The sequence below is a fragment of the Magnolia sinica genome, chromosome 14 (assembly GCF_029962835.1).
Source record: "Magnolia sinica isolate HGM2019 chromosome 14, MsV1, whole genome shotgun sequence".
NCBI lineage: Eukaryota > Viridiplantae > Streptophyta > Magnoliopsida > Magnoliales > Magnoliaceae > Magnolia > Magnolia sinica.
Genome location: NC_080586.1, coordinates 56,886,345 through 56,906,684, shown reverse-complemented (window position 1 = coordinate 56,906,684; position 20,340 = coordinate 56,886,345). Strand labels below are relative to the sequence as shown.

General features: G+C 39.3%; 1 protein-coding gene across 1 annotated transcript; it reads left to right on the top strand.

Moving 5' to 3' along the window:
• Positions 1 to 2,411: 2,411 nt before the first annotated feature.
• On the top strand, positions 2,412 to 2,930 carry LOC131224982 (putative ripening-related protein 4). Its single transcript, XM_058220417.1, has one exon. The coding sequence runs from the start codon at positions 2,412 to 2,414 to the stop codon at positions 2,928 to 2,930; it is 519 nt and encodes a 172-aa protein (XP_058076400.1).
• The last annotated feature ends 17,410 nt before the right edge of the window (positions 2,931 to 20,340 follow it).

Sequence of the window (20,340 nt, the reverse complement as noted above, 5' to 3'; positions counted from 1 at the left end):
GAAGTGGATCTCCGTTCATGGAATAGGCCCAACACGAGCCTTGGGCCCAACCAAATATATAATTGGATCCCAATCTAGGCCCGAATGAGAGGGGTGTAATTGGAATGGGTGAATTCAGATCCATACACCCTGGACGGGTCTAAACAACATTACCTTTAATGGGCCCCTTGATTGGGTCAGGCCCAATTCCACTAAGAAGGTGGATCCGGGTCCCAATCGTTGGTGAAACGTGAAAAATCAAAGCAATCGGGTTCGCAGACTCGACCACTTATAAGGTCATAAACGACTTAACCGAAAATGGGTTCTCCCATCTTCGCAAGCAGCAGAGGAGAGAGGCAATTCCTCTATCACTGCAAGCAGCAGAGAAGAGAGATGATTCCTCTATCTCTGCCTTCCTGATGAGAAGAGAAGAAGCTACTCTCTCTGTAGCTTGCTATCAGGAGGTTCTGATGGGTTGAGATAGATCTATGGTGTCGAGAATGCCACCTGAAGCGGGGGACATGGCCTCCAGTGATGAAGATTCAACCATGCAACGCCGGCAACGACTCTGAAACATGGTTTGAAGGGAAGATGGCGTGCCATAGCCTGCATTTGTAAATCTGGAGATCGACAATGGCAATCGGCTCCCACAAATCACAGGTAGGGGTCCGCAGGAAGAACCGGTTTCGAAATCCCCAATCTGATATGGGATTCCAAATCCCTAATCTCCAGATTTGGGTGTTCTGAATTGGAAAACCCTAATTTCTGATACAGGATTCGAATTAGAAATCCCCGATCTGAATAACTGGATTTAGGATTTTCAAAATTCCTAATATGGGTTTCTGTAATTAGGGTTTCAAATCCAAATTCCTTAATCTGAAACTCTGAATTTAGGGTTTCGAATCCAAATCCCTAATCTGAACATCTGTATTTAGGGTTTCGAATCCAAATCCCTAATCTTCTGATTTGGGGATTGAAAATCGAAATCCCTAATCTACTTTTGATTTTGGGGTATTCGAATATGAAAACCCTAATTTTCTTAATTTGGGGATTCAAATCTGAAATCCCTAATTAAATTCAAAATTCGAAATTCCAATTTGCCTAATTTGGGAATTCGAAAAATCTGATTATGAATTCAAATATTTAATGGATGAATCTGAATTTGAATCTGATCATCCATGCCTCTGCACAGTGGCTCTGATACCAACTGTGGGATCTAATCTAGATGCGGAATAGGCCCACGGATCTGTCTGTGCATGGGACATGGCGATCAGGGGTCGGATAGCTTACCTAGCTGAGACGCCGCCATGGAAGCCGGATAAGAATACTAGAATACCTGTAGAACTTAGGATCTTCCTCTCCTTCACACCCTTTCTGCAAATCAGTAGATGGGACTCGAATTTCTGCTGTGGTGTAGGATTGGGGACCCAGCTCTCTTTTATAGAGTCTGTGGAGAGGGAGTTTGAAACCCATCACAACTCTCTCTCCCATGCTCCACGTTGTAGCATCCTAGTTTAACTCAAACTGCTGTCTGCGTAAGACAGCTATAGCATTCCAGTCCTAATACGCAGAGCTGCGCAGATAGACTGCGCAGCGCATCACCTGAAGTAGAGCCCACTGGTCTACTCAATCATCCAGTCCAACTGTATAACAATCCAGACCGTTGATCAGTGAGGCCCACTAAATAGGGTTCTTACAGACCTCACTTAAAAAATTAATGTGCAATCATCCAATAACCTCCAAATTCACATGGTGGCTCACGTGATAGTTGAATCAGCCTAGTTGTGGCAGCATCGAAACTTTGAGGAGATGGCTCATGGTAATCCAGATGCTATATGCATGCTCACACCCAACACTCCACACCTATAGAATAAGCTTATTCTACAAAGACTTGCATAGGAGCCAACCTCTTCACTTAAAACCCAAATGCTCAAAATGTTCAAAACAAAGCCAAATCTCAATTTGGGCACTTACAAACATGGCTGTGTATGGACTGGGCCTGGGTTTATCTTTGATCAGAATTTTGAACTGACTGGGCTGATTCTATGAGCCGGACCGATTTAAATTTTTGGGTTTGTTGGCACGGCCCGCCTATTAACAGCCCTGCTCACAAACAGGCGGTTGAAGACTAATTTAGCAAATCAGGACAGGAAATAACAACGATATGCTTACATTTGCTGATAAAATAATGCTAACTAATAAATAAATAAAGAAGACGCCGTGCCCGCTACATTGTCTGAAGAAGACACAACGTATCATTTTTAGTAGGAAACATAGATAATAACCACAACTACCTAAGGTCACTATCCATATTCTCCCTATAAATGCACTATGGTGTTCTCAAAAGGCCTACACATTCAAAATCCAACTAAGGAGAGAAACTAGAGAAAAATCTCATGGCAAAGCATCTACTCACATTTCTCTTAGTACTGATGGCCAGCCTCATGGTAGCAAATTGCTCCATACGGCTACAAGCTTGCCATTCCAGTAGCTTCCTGCGCGGCAAGGCCCACAGCTGCAATAGGGAGAACCAATCTGATTGTGGCAAAACAGGCAAGATGTATCCTCAATACCATTGCTCCCCTCCTGTAACTGGCAATACCCAGGCAACCATGACTATCAATAGCTTTGCTGAAGGTGGTGATGGTGGGGCCCCCTCAGAGTGTGACAACAAATACCATAGTGATAGTGAAATGGTTGTGGCCTTGTCTACAGGGTGGTATAGTGGTGGTAGCCGATGCCTGAATAAAATCAGGATAAGTGCCAACGGCAGATCGGTATTGGCTAAGGTTGTCGATGAGTGTGATTCGGTATATGGGTGTGATTCTGATCATGATTTTCAACCACCATGTCCCAACAACGTAGTGGATGCTTCTCCAGCCGTGTGGAAGGCGTTGGGGATACCTAAATCTCAGACCGGCGATTATACTATCACATGGTCGGACGCGTGACCCGGCCTTCGACGGTCTGTGTTATTGTCCTAAAATATATAGGACATACCTATCAATTATCAATGGATATGATGTACTCAAATAAGCCACTTTGTCCAGTAAGTGAAGTTATGCAGATTTTCTATGTTTATAGCCAGTGCTTTGTAAAAATTTATATACGATTGAGAGGTTTGCCCGATGTAAGTATTGCAATGTGATGCTTGGGGACTTTACTATTTGAATTTGAATTTGGGTCATCTTCCAATGATCTAAACTGTTTATATGATGTGTCTCACCTTGTATGGTAGACAGATGTCAGTAGAATAAAAATAAAAACTCTGTCTCATATGTGATTATTTCAATAGTTTTAAGTTTGGCTCTTTGCTTAGAAAATATACAGTCACCACAATATTTATATAATCAAAGGTTTGAAGTCGATCCAAGAGATATTTGAGGCATTGGGCATGCAAGCAGACAGTGTGGCATTTGTTATTTTATTATTATTATTATTATTATTATGGACTGAGTGATACGATTATGAGGCCGATTTAGGGAGCCAAAATGTGATACCTGATAACTCACTCAAATCAACCACATACGGTAAGACAAGCCAATTCACATTCCTGATCTGAAGGTAGAAGCGGTGTGCCAATGACACGGTCCTGTTCAACTTGTAAGTGAATGGACCCCATATAATATACATGTCTTACCTTGTTCCCTCAGTTCGCTCATCTCAGTTATCAGTACAACAGCCAAACAAAGTTGGCGCGGCTTTTCTCAAGACAAGTTAGGCACGGCTTTTCCTAAAATAGGATGGCCCAACTTTTTCTCAAAAAAGGATTTCGCGGCTTTTCTCAAAAAGGGATAGGTACGGCTTTTCCAAAAAAAAAAGTTAGGCACGGCTTTTCTTCAAAACTAGGGAAGGCTGAGAGAATGAGAGGGAGAAAGCTCACTTAGAGAGAGAGAAGAGAGGGGTTATATAGGCCCTCATTCATGGGCCATGCCAACTGCCAAGTGAGAAGGGTTGGCCACACTACATCTCTCTCTCCTCCATTTACAACACATCCATGGGAAGCCTTGTCACATAAATGATATGACTCATTGAATAAAACCCAATTCCAATAGGTAAAGTCCCAACATTTCACATTGCAATATAACGGGATGTATTCTAGCAGCCTCTACAATGGATATCTGCTTGTACTAAGAGGAGTTGGAATTTAAAACGTTCATGTGGGAAGTTTTTAAGGTTGCCTAATAAGCAGTCTGAGCCAATGCTAGTTTTGACAACTTTTCTACTGAAGCCTTCTTGAGCCCTGGGCACAGATTCATTTATGCCTTCTTGGCCCAACAGACGGCCTCAACTTAAAGCCAGCAATCAAGCTGTTTGGACGGTCCACCCAAATGTTATCTTTGACTCATGAGCCACTCACCCTACAACAAGAAAAACTCAAATGGAATCCTCAGAAAATGAGGAACTGTGAAGTCAGATGATAATTCCATTCCTTCGTTTGGAATGTAGTTTTCATGAAAATATTAAAAGCTCAATAAGGTGAATGGCTCTGTCTGACTTTTCAGGCCCCATAACTTAACTACTGGGTCTAAGTTTGAGAACTTCATGGACCAGTAAGTGAGGTAGGCCCCACCAAACTTAATTAACACTGTTGGGCCGAGTGTTTATTTACAAGGTCTGGCCAGACCCAACCATGATTCCTTAACCAAAAGGGTTGGGCCTGGACACCGGTCCTTAGCACGGATTGCTAACCCGTCCCAGTCGGATGTGGCTTTTCCAAGTCAGCTTGATCTAGGTCGACTCCGATCTGGTTCGGTACCCACAAATCACCACACTAAAATATGCCCGACACGGCCTGACTAGGACAAGTCAACCCCTAGCTTGGGCGAGTTCCTGACACAACTCGGACCAAATACATCGGTCCAGTAATCAAGTTTAAAAATAAGAATAACTATAGTCCTTAGCTTCACTAAATTGTCATTTGTACACACCATGTATTGACATGCAGCCCTACTCAGATGTGACAGTTTAAGAGTAATTTAGCAGATCAAGATAGGAAATAACAACAGAATGCTTCCACACGGTGACAGACTAAAGGTTTAATTTTTATTTTTTTTATTTTTTTTTAAAGCTATTTCTTACTGGGCTAGGCCTAGTCAAAATTGGAGAATTATTTGATACTCGGGCTGCTTATGACACTTGATACACAGACACTTCTAAAATGGTACATGTGACCTACATAAACTCAAATTAGACCAGATAAATTATGAACCCCACTGACCAAGTTATATTCCAAAAATCAGAATGCTTGCAGAATCTATTAACGAACACTTTTTTGTTGGAAAAAAACCAGCAGATGTTTTTCGTTTTGATCCGTCCACTTATCTGATGTGACATGATCGAGTAAGCTTAGTTTTCCATTCATTAATATATCTAATCTTGTATAAATAATTTGGACAGCTTAATTTAAAGTAATTGTGAGACTGGTTTAGCAAATCAGGATAGGAAATAACAACAGGTTGCTTTCATGACAAACTAGTAAGTAAAAGAGATCAGAGAAAACAGCTATTGCAATGTATAAACAAGACATGCATGGCGTACCATTTGGAGCAGGAAACTTAAATGAGAATCACAATCACCTAAGGTCAGTATTCATCTTTTCCTTGTAAATACTCTATCATGGTCTCAAGACGACACATTAATTCAAAAATTCAAATAGAGAGAAAACAGATAGAAAAGCATCTACTCGCATTTCTTTTAGTACTTATGACCAGCCTCATGGTAGCTAATTCCTGCCAACCATAATAGCTTGCCATTCAGCTATTACTTTGGCGGCAAGGCCCAAAAGTGCAACATGGAGAATGATTCTGATTGTTGCAAAGAAGGCAAGATGTATCCTCCTTGTGCAACCATGACCACCATCAATAGGTTCGCAAAAGCTGGCGATGGTGGGGCCCCTTCAGAGTGTGACAACAAATACCATAGTGATGGTGAGAAGGCTGTGGCCTTGTTTATAAGGTGGTACAATGGTGATAGTCCACGTCGCCTGAAGAACATTTTGATCAATGTGTTGGGGTCCCTCCTCACGTGGAAGCAAGAATCATATTTACGGGCTTAAGTAGTCTATTTTAGACCGCACGTGTGTGAAGGTATTTAGGTTTTTTGGCCTAGCAAAGAAAAATAAGGAAAAGTGGGTTTTTTCTTAAAGAGAGTTCTAGCATCACAATGAGAATTTTCTTTATGGGAGAGGAAGAGGAGAAGGGATTTGTAGAAGAAGAAAATCAAGAGGCTTTTATCACCGTAATCATATTAAAATATTTGGTTGAATCAAATAGACTATTTAAAATCGAGAACTAAAAAGAAAATAAATTTTGAGATAGAAGACTTATTGAGTTGAGTCGAGGTGTGACGTGAGTCACTCGGCTTGAAATCAAATTTGCTCCCCTTGGACAGTGTCCCAAGTGCAATAGGTTTCTAGAGCAATCGACCTCCAGGATACAACAACTATAACTTGGTCTCAGCGGTGCACTCACTATATGCAGGCTCGAACCAATTACAATTTAACCCGAAAGTGTTGAGTTAACTTAGCGATTAACTCAGCAACCAAAACTCGTAAATCAGAAAACAGAGACAGTTTTCATAAGAGTAGAAATTATTTTCATTTTTTTTTAAAACGAAATGAAAGTCCTTATATAGACTTCGAAGTATTGCATTAAGCACCCTTTCAAAGGGGTTTGGTCCGTTGGATTTAAACTTAATAGATGCGACCAACCAATCGGTCACATCTCTCTGGTTTAAAATGAAAAGGCGCAAGTGCGAGTACACTCTCGCATAAATAAAGTCCTCCAAGTACCCACACACACACACGTGCATGCGCGCGCACACACACACCCGTGCGAGTACACTCGCACCCGCGGCCCGGCTCGGCCTATCCCATCCCGTCCTGTCGCACACGGACACGGATTCAGACTCAGACTAGCTCGACTGTGCTCGGCTTAGCTCGGCACGACGCGGTGTAGCTCGCGCGTCCACATGTGGTTAATGGCATAGATTAGAGTTCGTGAGGCTCCATCCACTATGTCAGTTTCTTCATCTCCAAAGATTGTAGTGAGGGTTTTCTACAATCCCTAATTAGTGAGAAATTTATTTCCTTCATTGTTGCTTGTAATCCACATTTGGGTGAAGTAGTTTGGGTATCCAAAACAGGTCTCTTGATTATTGTATTTCAATTATTTCTATTATAGTAGATTTGTATCGAACTAGGTTATGCGGTTTTTTCCTTCATATTGGAGGGTTTTCCGCATATAAAAATTTTACGCCTCTTGCACTTTACATTTTTTTTTATTTGCTTGCTTGTGTTGGAAGTGTTTATCCTCCTTTAAATATTTTATATTTTTAATCCCATTAATTTGCACATAAAAGGGAAAGTTGTGGTTTCCTAATAAATGGTATTAGAAATCTAGGTTTGCTTCTAATTATTTCGTGTGTGAATCATGAATGCAAGCACAAGTCAAATGGTTAGTTTGAATGAAAATAATTCAATGATTTGGAAAGCCAAGATGGAATATTTATTGTATTGCAGGGACTTGTATGCGCCCATTGAAAGTACTAGGGTAAAAGCGAAAGATATGATTGATGATGAGTGGAAGAAACTAGACTGGAAAGTCGTGGGTTTATTCAACAATGGTTAGATGATAATATCTTTCATCATGTATTTATAGAAACCTCGACACAAACACTTTAAAAGAAATTGAAATGGTAGTATAAGAGAAAGACTACAGGTAATAAGGCTTTCTTGATTAGGAAGCTTGTGAATTTGAAGTATAAAGATGGAAGCTCAATTACGAAGCATTTGAATAAAATTCAAAGTATTCTAAATCTGCTCTTCTTCTTTTTTTTTTAAGATAATGCTAGATGATGAGTTGTATGCTTTATTATTACTCATTTTTATGCCCGGTAATTGGGAGACCTTAGTGGCGTATCTAAGTAACTCCGCTCCAGATAGAGTTGTTACCATAATTCAAGTAACGAGAAACCTGTTGAATGAGGAAACAAGAAGAAAATCATTGGGTTCCACTCAATCAGAATCACTTATTACAAAATTTTGAGGAAGAAGCAAAAATAAAAAACTTCACTACCGTGAGAAGTCAAGAGGCAAATCCAAGTCAAGAAAGAATGTTTAATTGTTTAATTGCAGCAAGATAGGCCATTACTAAAATGAGTGTCAAAATCAAAAGAGAGAGAGAGAGAGAGGGGAGAATAAAGAAAAATGGAAAGAAAAAAAAAAGAAAAGAGAGAGAGAGAGAGAGAGAGAGAGAGAGAGAGAAGAGAATGACACAACTATGGTTATTTCAAATGGTGATATTAATATCTCCTCAAGTTGTGAACAACCATGTCTAAATCTCTCTTCTCAACATACAAATTGGGTCATTGATACCGGTGCCTCATATCATGTTACTCATCACAAGGATTTCTTCAAATCTTAAAAGTTGGGGGACTTCGATGTTGTGAGGATCGTAATGGTGGCTCTTCAAAAATTGTGGGGATGGGTAATGTGTATGTTGAGACCAATGTCGGTTGCATGTTAGTTCTCCAGGATGTGAGACATATACCCGATCTTTGCCTTAATTTAATTTCTATAGGAAAGATTGGATGAAGAAGGGCTACAAGAATCGCTTTGGTAGTGAACAGTGGAAGCTTATAAAAGGGTCTCTTGTCATGGCAAGAGGCAAGAGGTGTTGCACTTTATACTAGACGCAAGCACATCCATGCAGGGCTGAGGTGAATAAAATAGAGAATGATTCTTCCTTTGATCTCTAGCATAAGCAGTTGGGTCACATCAGCGAGAAGGGCCTATAAATCCTCATTAAGAAGCAGCTCCTTGCTAATATAAAAGATACGCCTTTAAATAGTAGTGTCCATTACTTGGTTGGAAACAACATAGGATTTCATTCCATAAAAATCCTCCCCAAAGAAAAATAAATGTTTTGGAAATAAAATGGTATATTCTGATATTTGTGTTCTATGAAAGTGAAATTTTTTTGTAGTGCTTCTTACTTTTTTACTTTCATAAATGGTGTTTCTGGAAAGGTTTGGGTATGTACCTTAAAAACTAAAGACCAAGTCTTGGATGTGTTTAAACATTTTCATGCTATGATGGAAAGAGAAACAGGTAAACCGTTGAAGTGTATTCATACAGATAATGGTGGGGAATATATTGAGCCATTTGAATAGTATTACAAAGGCCATAGAATTCGACATGAGCAATCTATTCCCAAGACTCCACAGCACAATGATGCAGTAGAAAGGATGAATCACAGTATTTTGGAAAGAATCAAATGTATGCTCCTCTCACAAGCAAAATTATCAAGATCATTTTGGGAGGAAGCAATGTAGATTGCATATTACTTAATTAATTTATCTTATTCGGCTTATTTGAATGGAGATGTTGATGAAAGAGTATGGCCTGGAAGAGATATTTCTTATGAACACTTAAAAACATTTAGTTGCTTAGCATTTGTGCATGTTCCTAAAGATGGGCGGTCCAAGCTTGATGATAAAGTAAAACAATGCATCTTCTTAGATTATGCATATTAAAATTTTGACTAAAGGTTATGGGATCCTGTAATACCCTGAAAATCGAAGGTCAAGCAAAAGCTCAACTCCCGAGTTCCAACGCATCACTTATGCAACATAGATAATGATGTTTGAATGTTGTCCACATTAGTACATTAAACATGAGTGGGATTATACTAAAATAGCATATCATACTCCAGAGATAATTAAGTTAAGCAAGCGGAAGACTAAGATAGGTATATAATGTATAGAAGTGTTTCTCAATCCCCAGAGTATGAATATGTTACCAGGCTGAATATATACATGTGTTGATCCAAAATTTATAAAATACAAAATGTGAAAGTCTGACTAAATCATATAATCCCTGTAATCCTATCAATCAGTACATGGTCTACATAGACCCGCCTGATAGTTGAACGTAGGAGAATTCTTTCTCCTTGTCTATGAAATCTCAATCAGCAATATAGACATCGTCGTCACCTACATCTATAACAGAGTCTAGTTGGTATTTTAAAACACCATCCCAGGTGAAAATGAGTAGCTAATTTAGTGGAACTATAAAGCAAAGGTTAATATGTTATCAATTCAGTCAAGTAATAATGATAAAGCAGTACAACACTCATGTCCTAAGTACACTTGTTAATGCAGGAATGATATGCTATAATGATACATGCCTCGCCTGCACTCCCTCAGCGACACCATCTCACGGTCGCACATGCCACTCCAACTGTGCTCTTCCACGCTAAAGGCACATGCAATGCGGTGCATGGTCGTATCAGCCGAGTTCTTGATTAGGCTTATTTATACAGTAGATTCAGGAAGCTAAGGTACCTTCCTTTATATCATTAGCCCAACGGGGATCCATCAAGGGTCGTCAATCTTAATTAATCACATACGATAGGCAAGTTTTAGGACATCACCCCTAATGAAAGCAGTGGATAGGCAAGTTCAATTGATTATGCTCGAGGTTACTCCACCAACGCCCTACCAATTGGAAGGTTATTTTTTAAGGAGGTTTGGATCAGACGGTACACCCCAACCCACACTAGGACCGCAGCCAAGCTGCGTCGGGGTAGGTCGACAGCTCGAATACAGTGTCCCATACCACTGTATTCGGCTCGCGAGTTTGAGTTGCTCACTGGTCACTACGGGGAGGCTCGTCACCCTAGCGTAGGCTCACAGCTCGACCACGGTGTCCCATACCACCATGCCCGGCTCATGAGTCTTAGCGGATCGTGGTACAATGGTTAAAACGGGCTTTACATTGGTAAGTGGTACCTTAGATTCAAGCAGTAGTATCCATACATGGAAAACATGCAATAGGTAAATCGGTTTGTTAGATAAGTTCAATTGGTACGAGCGCACGTTGAATTAATCGACATGGAGCGCATAAGCACTCCATGTGGCCTAACCACTATCGACAATCATCGTACGACTCGGATTCACCGAACGTATCAAATGTGGTGAGATTAATTCAGCCACCTAAACAGGAATTATTACCGATTGCCCGGACTACATAGTAGTGCCAAACATACTAAAATATAATAGCTATTCACATGTGATAGTCATAACAGTATTTAACAAACAATTCAAATATAAATCTCATTCAAGCATTTTAACAAACATATTGAACATGTCATTATGCATATACATTTCATCCATAAATCACGTAGTAGCAATTTAGATTACATGAAGGGAACTATAAATATTGATAAGGTAGTTGAGAATCCTATCTCAACACCCTTATTAAATACAATTCATCAAGCAATTTCTCATTCAGACATTTTATCAAACACATAGAACATGTTATTATACATATGCATTTTACACATAAATCACGTAGTTGAAATTAAGACTATATGAAGAAAATTATACATCTAGATAAGGTAGTTGAGAATCTTATCTCAATGCCGTTAATAAATACAATTCATCGGACAATTTCTCATTCAGATATTTTATCAAACACTTAGACTACACATCACCACATATATGAACTAAATTAGTTATAGCATATATTATGGCAAATCCTTTCACAAAGGAGTTGTCATACATACAACAAACGTGAATCTTAGATCAATAGTCATGGCAAGCGCAAATCATGATTTCATATTCATTCGAACATTTCAACAAACACATAGAATGCATCATATATTCACATAGTTCACACATGTGTATAAATTATCGAATACATCGTAACTAAGATCATATGGTAGTAATCAAGTCAGACATAAATCATTAGCTGATATTGAAAGCCTTGAAAACCATAACCTAAACATTTATAGTCCGCACCTTTCATCGGTATGCTCATTACGAACTTGGTTCGTACACCACGACTCCATCTACAGCACAACGGCTACCTAAATCACGAAGCGGGTTAGCTATTTCATCGATTCTTCTATTTGGATTCCTAAAACAAAATTAGGGTTAGGATTTATTACCCAAATCGAAGTTGTAATCTCTCGTGTAGCGATGGTGGGAAAGCGATTCAGCACATGGAGTCGTGGGAGTGAATCCCAGCAACGATCTCTAAAAGTGCCCTGGTTTGTCAATTAGCATGAGTGTTGAGTCAACTAGACTGCAGAGCTTTATAGGAAGATTGATCAAAGCGTCTGCCCCAACCACGAACTCACCACAGGTAAATCTAAGCCTCACATCCCATGTCCAAAAACACTAAGTATATAAAAACTCTTAAAACAAATTAGAACATCATAGGGTTTTTAAGGGTAGAAAACTTTTTTTACAAAATCAAAAAATCTCTTAGTTTTCTAGCTCTGTTGATTTATCGATATCAGGTTCGATAAAATCGAGATGTGTTGTCGATGTCCTCAAAAACTCAATCGATAAAATCAAATGACGACATAAAGTGTCCAACAACTGCATATACATCTGGACGGAATTATCGATGTATTGATTCCCATATCGATATCATCGATATTTAAATCTCAAGTTTATAGAAGTAGACTTGATATAATCGACAGCAGAGTATTTGTGTCCCTATTTTTTATAATAAAATCATGAAGACCTTCGATGTATTGAAATACCCTCGATATCCTCGGAATTCAAATATCAATGATATCGGTCTTGGACACAGTCTTTTCAGTAACATTTTTCAAGTGGTTTTTATTTCTGATCAAGGGTCACTCGATAAAATCGATATTCAAATATTGATGATATCAAGGCATGATCGATGACATCGAGAGTGGACATAAACTTGTCCAGCCAGCCTACTGGAAAATCCTTTAGATTTATCAATGCATCAACACTGCCTTCGATATCATTAGTATTCAAATTCCGATGATATCGAGTGTAACTCAATCATATCTTTTGGCCTAAAAATTTTCAAAGCTAGTCTCTCTCATTTTTCAAATATCAAGGAATCGATCCTCGTATCAATAATATCGGAGCTCAAAATCCGATGACATCGACACGTGTTTCGATGCCCTCGATTAGTTGGCAAAAAGTTTCAATAGCGTATGACATTTGAGTTTGTGTCATCGAGCGGCAAGTCGATACAATCGAGAGTATAAACTCGATGATATCGACCCTGCTCGATGATATCGAACTCTGTCATAAATGTGAACGTTTTATATCCGTTGAAACTTTTTGCCTATATATAGAGAGCTTGTCTTTAATTGTTAATAGAGAAAGAAGAGAGTGCTTTTAAATATTTAACCTTAGATCATTTACCCAAAGCCCTTTCTCTCAAGGGAGTTCATCCTTTAATCCACCCTCATCATTGACATTCAATAGAGTGGATTAGGGAATGAACTTCCGCATTCAAGGATCCTCCAGCTATTACCTTAATAGAAAATCATTAAGCTGGGATGTCTTGAATGCATAGATGACTGGAATCACTCTATCTTCCTTATAGGAAAATATTTTATAGAGTAGGATTCCATCTTTACCTTGACCTAACCCGAAGCCTTGTATTGGTACATCATCTGTGTTGCGGATCAAGGAAGCAGAAGATTCTTCGTCAACAAAGGAGAAGATCTTCAACAACGTGCTGAATGAGACTCATCCACTTATCTGTAAGCTATTAGAGTCCAGAGGACGCTTATGATCATTTCTTTTTAGGATTGGGTCTAAGGTATTTCTCACCCCTTCAAGCCCTCGTAGGAGGCCTCTGGCGGGAGTGTACCTGGTGGGTGCATTGTGTTGACCCTTGCTCTGTGGAGAGCATAAACAGTTAGGGTCTTGTGGAAGATCCTTCGCCAGTGTGCCTAAAAGTGGGTGCATTTTGTTGACCCATGCTCGTAAGAGCATAAACAGTGAGGTTCCTTATGTGGATCCTTGGCCAGTGTGCCTAAAATTGGGTGCTATGTGTTAACCCTTGCTCAGGGAGCATAAACAGTCAGCCTAGGTGTGGGTTATAAAGGTTGAACGTGAACCTAATTTAAAACCTTAGGTTAAAGGTGAACCGCTATGAAACCTCCTTAGTGAAATCCGGTACACTCAAGGGTTGAGTGCGGTTACCGGGAGTGGAGTAGACAAGTAGTCAAACCACTGTAAAAATGACTGTATTTGAGATTGTTGTTGTCTTTCATTTGACTACGTGATTTCCTTAATTACTTTCATACATAATTATCTGAGATCACACCTCACACACACTCACAGTCATATCCATCATAGACTATTTTGCATTTTGTTCATCTATTAAATAGTTTGTGATTGAATCCTTTACCAGGCTTGGAAGCCAATAAAGTTACTCTTGAGTAATCTTAATATATGCTTGTTGTTAGGATTAGTGTGATAGGATTTTAAAATATCATAAAATTATTTAAAAAGTCTTGTTCATCCCCCTTTAGGACATATTGGCATATTCCTACTTCAATTAAAGCGGTCTTTACCGTAATTTCAATCTCCCTATCTCTCTCTCTCTCTTCTCCTTACTCTTTCCTCCTCTTTTCTCTCTTCTCTCACCTAGGGTTTGAGAAAATCGTATGGAATGAGAGAGGGGTGGGTTAAGGCTCTTATATAGGCCTAGAACTAACGTAAATGGCCCCAGGGCCATGGTATACCTAGTTTGTATCCAAAGGGCAACTATTTCTGATGAATGGGGCCCATCGGGAGGTCCATTACTCACCTACGGCGTAGGGTAACTTCCCTGGCAATAGATCTAGGCCAGGATACAATTTCGGTCCGATCAGATTAGCAGATCGACCGTGGAGGACCAATATCAGTTCAACGGCTATCGTCATTCGATCAAGGCCACAAGTACACTGACATGTGTAGGGAAATTTCCCTGATCCAAGGGTGTAGTTGAGTCAGAATCTGACTATCCGAAACCTTAAATTTGGCCTGCAGGTGATCGGCCTAATTCACTTAAATTTGAGTTCATTTCCTAAAGATATTCGTGTTTCTCACACACGTTACTCAGGGCTCTAGTTGTGCATTTCTGCATACTATTCGGGCTCGATTCCCACGATGCTTGTCAAGCCTAGTAAGGCGGTTATAACCGTATAGTTTCATGGTAATCGAACTTTCAACGCACAGTCCAGGTCTGATACGGAGTTTCAATGTGCTCCCGAGAGTAACTGGGTTTTGAGACTGATCCTAGGTTTCTAGGTAATGTTGGGTTAGCAATTCTAATGGTTTTGGGTCTTGCAGTTCATATAGAAAGTAGTTCGAATTAATTCTCTAATTTATTTAGTTTAGTGCTTAATTAATTTTTGCCTAATTTCTACAAAATTCGATCCTTAGTGATTTCTGCCTGAGGCGGTACTCGGGTCTTTGTACGAATTTTTCTGAGACGTTACAGATCTAGTTGACAAGAATATGATCAGAAACATGGAAGTGATCTTTCTTAAAGACTAAACAATTGATAACTTTGAAAAGTTAAAAAAGCCCTATCCTAGTGTTGAAGGCCTTATTGATGTAGATCAAGTTCCTCCTCCCACAATGCATGATGATAGGGAAGATGTGTAGGGCCAAGAAGAGATGGTTAGTGATGATGTCTCCATAAGTGATGTTGAACAAGAAGAATAGAGGAGCAACCCCTTCAAGAACCACCAGTTAAGCCTCAGTTAAGAATGTCCACTAGAGCGACCCAACCATCTAAGAGGTACCTACCTCATGAATATTTTATGCTTATAGATGGGGGTGAATTAAAAAACTACTAAGAAGCTCAAATCGATGAATATAAAGGGAAATGGCTAAGAGCTTTGTAAGAGGAGATGTATTCTTTGCATAAGAACCATATATATGACCTGATGAAGCTATCCAGGGGTATAAAAGCACTCAAGAATAAGTGGGTATTTAAGTTAAAGATTGAAGAAAAACTCATAGCCAAGGTACAAGGTAAGGTTGGTTATGAAAGGATTTGGACAAAAGAATGGAATTTACTTTAATGAGATTTTTTTGCCTACAACAGAAATATCATCTATCCGAGTTCTATTGGGTTTAGTTACAAGCATGAATTTAAAGGTTGAGCAAATATATATCAAAACAGCATTCCTTCTTGATTATTAGAAGAAAGAGATATATATGTGGAGCAACAAGGAAATGTTTTGAAGTCAAAGGCAAATACCACATTGTAACACTCCAGCCCTCCAATACGTGGATATTGTATGTCCTCGGCTATCACCGAAATTTTTTTAATTAAAATATACAAGCACACACGCTCACATGCGTGTAAACTCGAAGACTTAGAGACTATGCGCGAACCCTTAAACCCGGGACCCCAAAACTCAATTAGACCTCGTGCATAGTTGGATCCTAACCATACGAAAACATTAATCGTGGGACTCAGATCGTCAAATCCCTAGTCTGTTGGAACCCTATGTTGGATCATATTAAACCCTTGAAATGATCGCACCAAATCAAATATATAACTCAAGGGTAAACCAGTAGAATTTATCATACTAGTCCCTAAGGCCTTAGAGAGCTTAGAAATTCTATTTTTTAGAAGAGTTAAGGCTCTATTAGTTCAATCAACCTGAGATTAAAAGCCATCAAACCAAACCTGCATTTTATCAATTCAACTGACAAAACCACCAATTCTTGTCGGTCCGACCGACAATTGCATGTAGGCAATACTCCTGCGAACCACCAAACTGTGGGATTTGAGGGATATAAAAGCCATCCACTTCACTCATTCAAACACATTTTTCAATTCATTCTTTAAGCCTTCCAAAACCCTAAAGAGAAAGAGTGGGAGAGAAAGAGAATGAAAGGGGAGGGGAAAACCGTCTGGCCGCTCCGGGCTATCTTGTGTTAGTTTTCATCAGGTTTGGCCGAGAGCAACTCTGTAAGGGAGCAGAGGGAATAAATAAGTAGGAAAGAAGGGAAAATAAAGAGGGAAAGAATGAGAGTAGGGATCAGCCTACATGTGAGCTAACTGAGCTGAATCGGACTTGAGATATACCATTGCCTCAATTACTTTTATTAGGAATCTAATTAGAGGATAACATATGTCAATTGATTCTGGAATTTTTGTTGGAATGTAAGGAAATGGATTTTTCCTAATTTTTTTTCTTGTTGCATGCATTCGAACCAAGTCGATCCGAGTAGACCCTTGCAAACCCAAGTCGAGAGGTTAGTAATATTTTAGTATAGGAATCCTAATTTAATTGAAGATCGTTAGATTTATATCTAATGGAAACCCAAACCCTAGATCTAATCCTTTTAAATATCATAACTAAGACCCTAATGATGATCTTAACTGTACATATTGTGTAGGCATTAGTTCGACATTAGTTTTCGTATATGCTTGGAAATAATCTCGGTAAGACCGAGGTCGAATCCACAGGGACTGAACCTTGTAAGAATTTTGAAAGTAACTCGAACTAGAACTAGATTAAGATGTAATCTAAATCAAGAAAATTTAAGGGAATAATGGTGAAATATTAAAGTAAAACTTGTAAAATTCAAAGGTGAAAAACTAGGGTTTCCAAGGATCCACTTGTAGAGATCAAGGAGATCTATGCTTGATTCATATACACAACTGGATTCAGAGTCCCATCTTTATCCAGATGGAAGATAATTCATTATAAACAATTATAAACATCCTTTGATCTAGTTATTAGTGGATAAGAGGTATGAGAATTAGAATTGATTCCATCACAAGGTCATGCCCATGAGACAAAGAAAACAACAGAATTTAACCAATCCACAACCAATCTGAGAGAGTTATGAATGTTAGGAAGGGTTCCATCATCGAACCATGTCCAAGAGACAATGGTGAACAATAGGGCCTCCTAACTTCATAATCATAATCAGGAAAAGAACATGCTCAAAGCTATCGTAGATCCATTGTAATTTAAGTCACAACAAATCATTAAAAACTAAAGGCATTCCTTATAATCAAACTAGAATCAAAATCAGTTCAACTTAAACCCGAATCAAAAGGCATAAAGAAAAGTCTCTCATCACATTACAAGCTTCACCTCTTAGCCAATCATCACCATGATCACACTAAAGACTAAAGACTCTTAAAAACATAAGGGAGGAAGAAAGGAAACTAAAGAAGAAGGATAGAAAAGGCTGAAGAATGAAGAAGCCAGCCGCCACGATCTTTCTCTCTCCTTTGCTCCCACGTCCTAGGAATACTCTCTCTCTCTCTCTCTCTCTTCTCCTTTATATAGGCACCAGGAGCAGTTTAGAGGGCTGGAAGTCGGTGGAAGTCATGTTTAGGTAGCAAGGATGGACTGGGCAGTGAAAACGAACTCAACTTGCGTTTGGAATGAGTTTTCGGCTGGTGGACGTCCAAGAAACTGTTTTGCTCCATGGTTGGAGTAAAGACCCCCTTCTGAAGATTATGGACGGTTTGGATCAACCATCCGACGATGATCATGATCGTAGAATGGCCCATGGAGCCGGACGTCGGACGTGCGTAACTGACACGAGGTTCTTGCGCTGACGTGTTCAGTGGGCCCACATTGATGTTTTCAGCGAAATCCACCCCATCCATTAGATTCATTGAGAAATTTCAGTTGGAAAGGAGTAGTTTTGGTCAAGTTTTGGTGCGATCTACTATATCAATCGATCCACCATTCATACTACATTTTCTGGCAATCCACATGTGTACGTGTGCATAGGGCCAAAAGGCCACCATAGACAGGGTCTTGGGCACCCCCTGGATGCAATGGATGGTCCAGATCGTCCATTTTGATGATGGATGTTGCCCACTGTGATCAGCCGGTCCAAGACATCCGCCCGCTGTTGCTTTTCGCGGAAGAAGACGGGTCAGCCCGGCTTTCACCGGGCTAACCGTCCGGTGCACAGCCGGTCAATGTGTACTATGTACATGCGTGTGTACATGTAGAGTCCACTGTGATGTATATGCAACATCCGCTCCATCCATCTGTTTTACCACCTCATTTAAGGGGTTGAGACCAAAATTGAAGCATATCCAAGTATCAGGTGGGCCCCAAATCAGAGATTTATGGACTGATCTGTCTATTGGGTCACTTTCACAAGGATCCAATGGTTTAAATTCGACATGTATGGTTAATTCAGGGTCTTCAGGACATATACAGACTTTTGAGCCAAACAGATGGTGGGAACCCTGTGATCTTGCATTCAGGATGACTTTCAGGCCTCTTTATCATTAATCACTTGATTTTCATGGATATCTGGCGTGTAAATTCTTCGATCTCAGTCCCTTGGGGTTCTTCCCTTACCTTGGTAACTTTTAAGTATTAAATTCATGCTTTTAGTACCCTTTTTTCAGTCTAAGCTCCTAAATTCACCTTGCAGCACAAACATGATTAAAATAGGGCGCTAAACAGTATCATGTTCGTAAAATCAGGTAATAACTGGCATCTAATATGCAATATTTGACCCTCAACAATAATCTATCCTTCAAGCTTTCTACTAACATTTTAGTTCGGCATTAGTTTTCGCATATGCTTCATGTTGTTGCTTTGAAACTGTATGTAGCTCTAAAATCATGTTTACATGTGTGTATTAGAATAATTCGTTGAATAAGCCTTTGCATGCTACTTCATATGCTTCGTATACTAGTCTAATTACTATACTTACAATTATGAAATTGTAGGAGGTTATGAATTATGTATGTGCTTTTAACTTCCATTTTTATGAATTATCTATGTAGATTGGATTGCCACTTTTATAAATTGTTTGTGGCTTATATTGCCATTTCTATGAATTGAACGAAGCACACCTTAGACTAGTGGTGTAACCAATTTGACGGATTCCATCTTTAATATATTTATGCCCCTTGAGGTTTTCAGGATGAACCCTTTATTTACGTCATTTAACGGAATTTTCTGCCTAAGTGGCTTTTGTTTTTCAGGTTGAACCATTTTGTATGTCCATAACTAAGCTTTTGATGGAAAAAATCTTTTGTATCATTATGTAACTATCAATTTGGAATGGTCACCAGTCGAAAGGATTTGTCATAAATTGATTACGTATAAAATTGGATTAATAATGATCGGACTAATCACGCATACATTGCACCTAGATTTTACTGGGTAGCTAGTCAGTATGGGTCATACCTTAGTGTATTTTACTGCCTGGCTAGTTCATTATAGGTTGTCCTGTTGCCAGTCGTAGTTTATAACATTTGTGATTCTGGGTAATACCGACAACGGTCTCTTATGACATTTCGGGTTACACTGATGACTATCTTTTATGGATTCGAGTAATACTGACTATCGTATCTTATGAGATTCTGAGTTGCACCGATGACTATCTTTTGTGATTCTGAGTAATACTGACGACCTTCTCTTATGACATTTCGGGTTACACTGATGACTATCTTTTATGGATTCGAGTAATACTGACTATCGTATCTTATGAGATTCTAAGTTGCACCGATGACTATCTTTTGTGATTCTGAGTAATACTGACGACCTTCTCTTATGAGATTACAGGTTA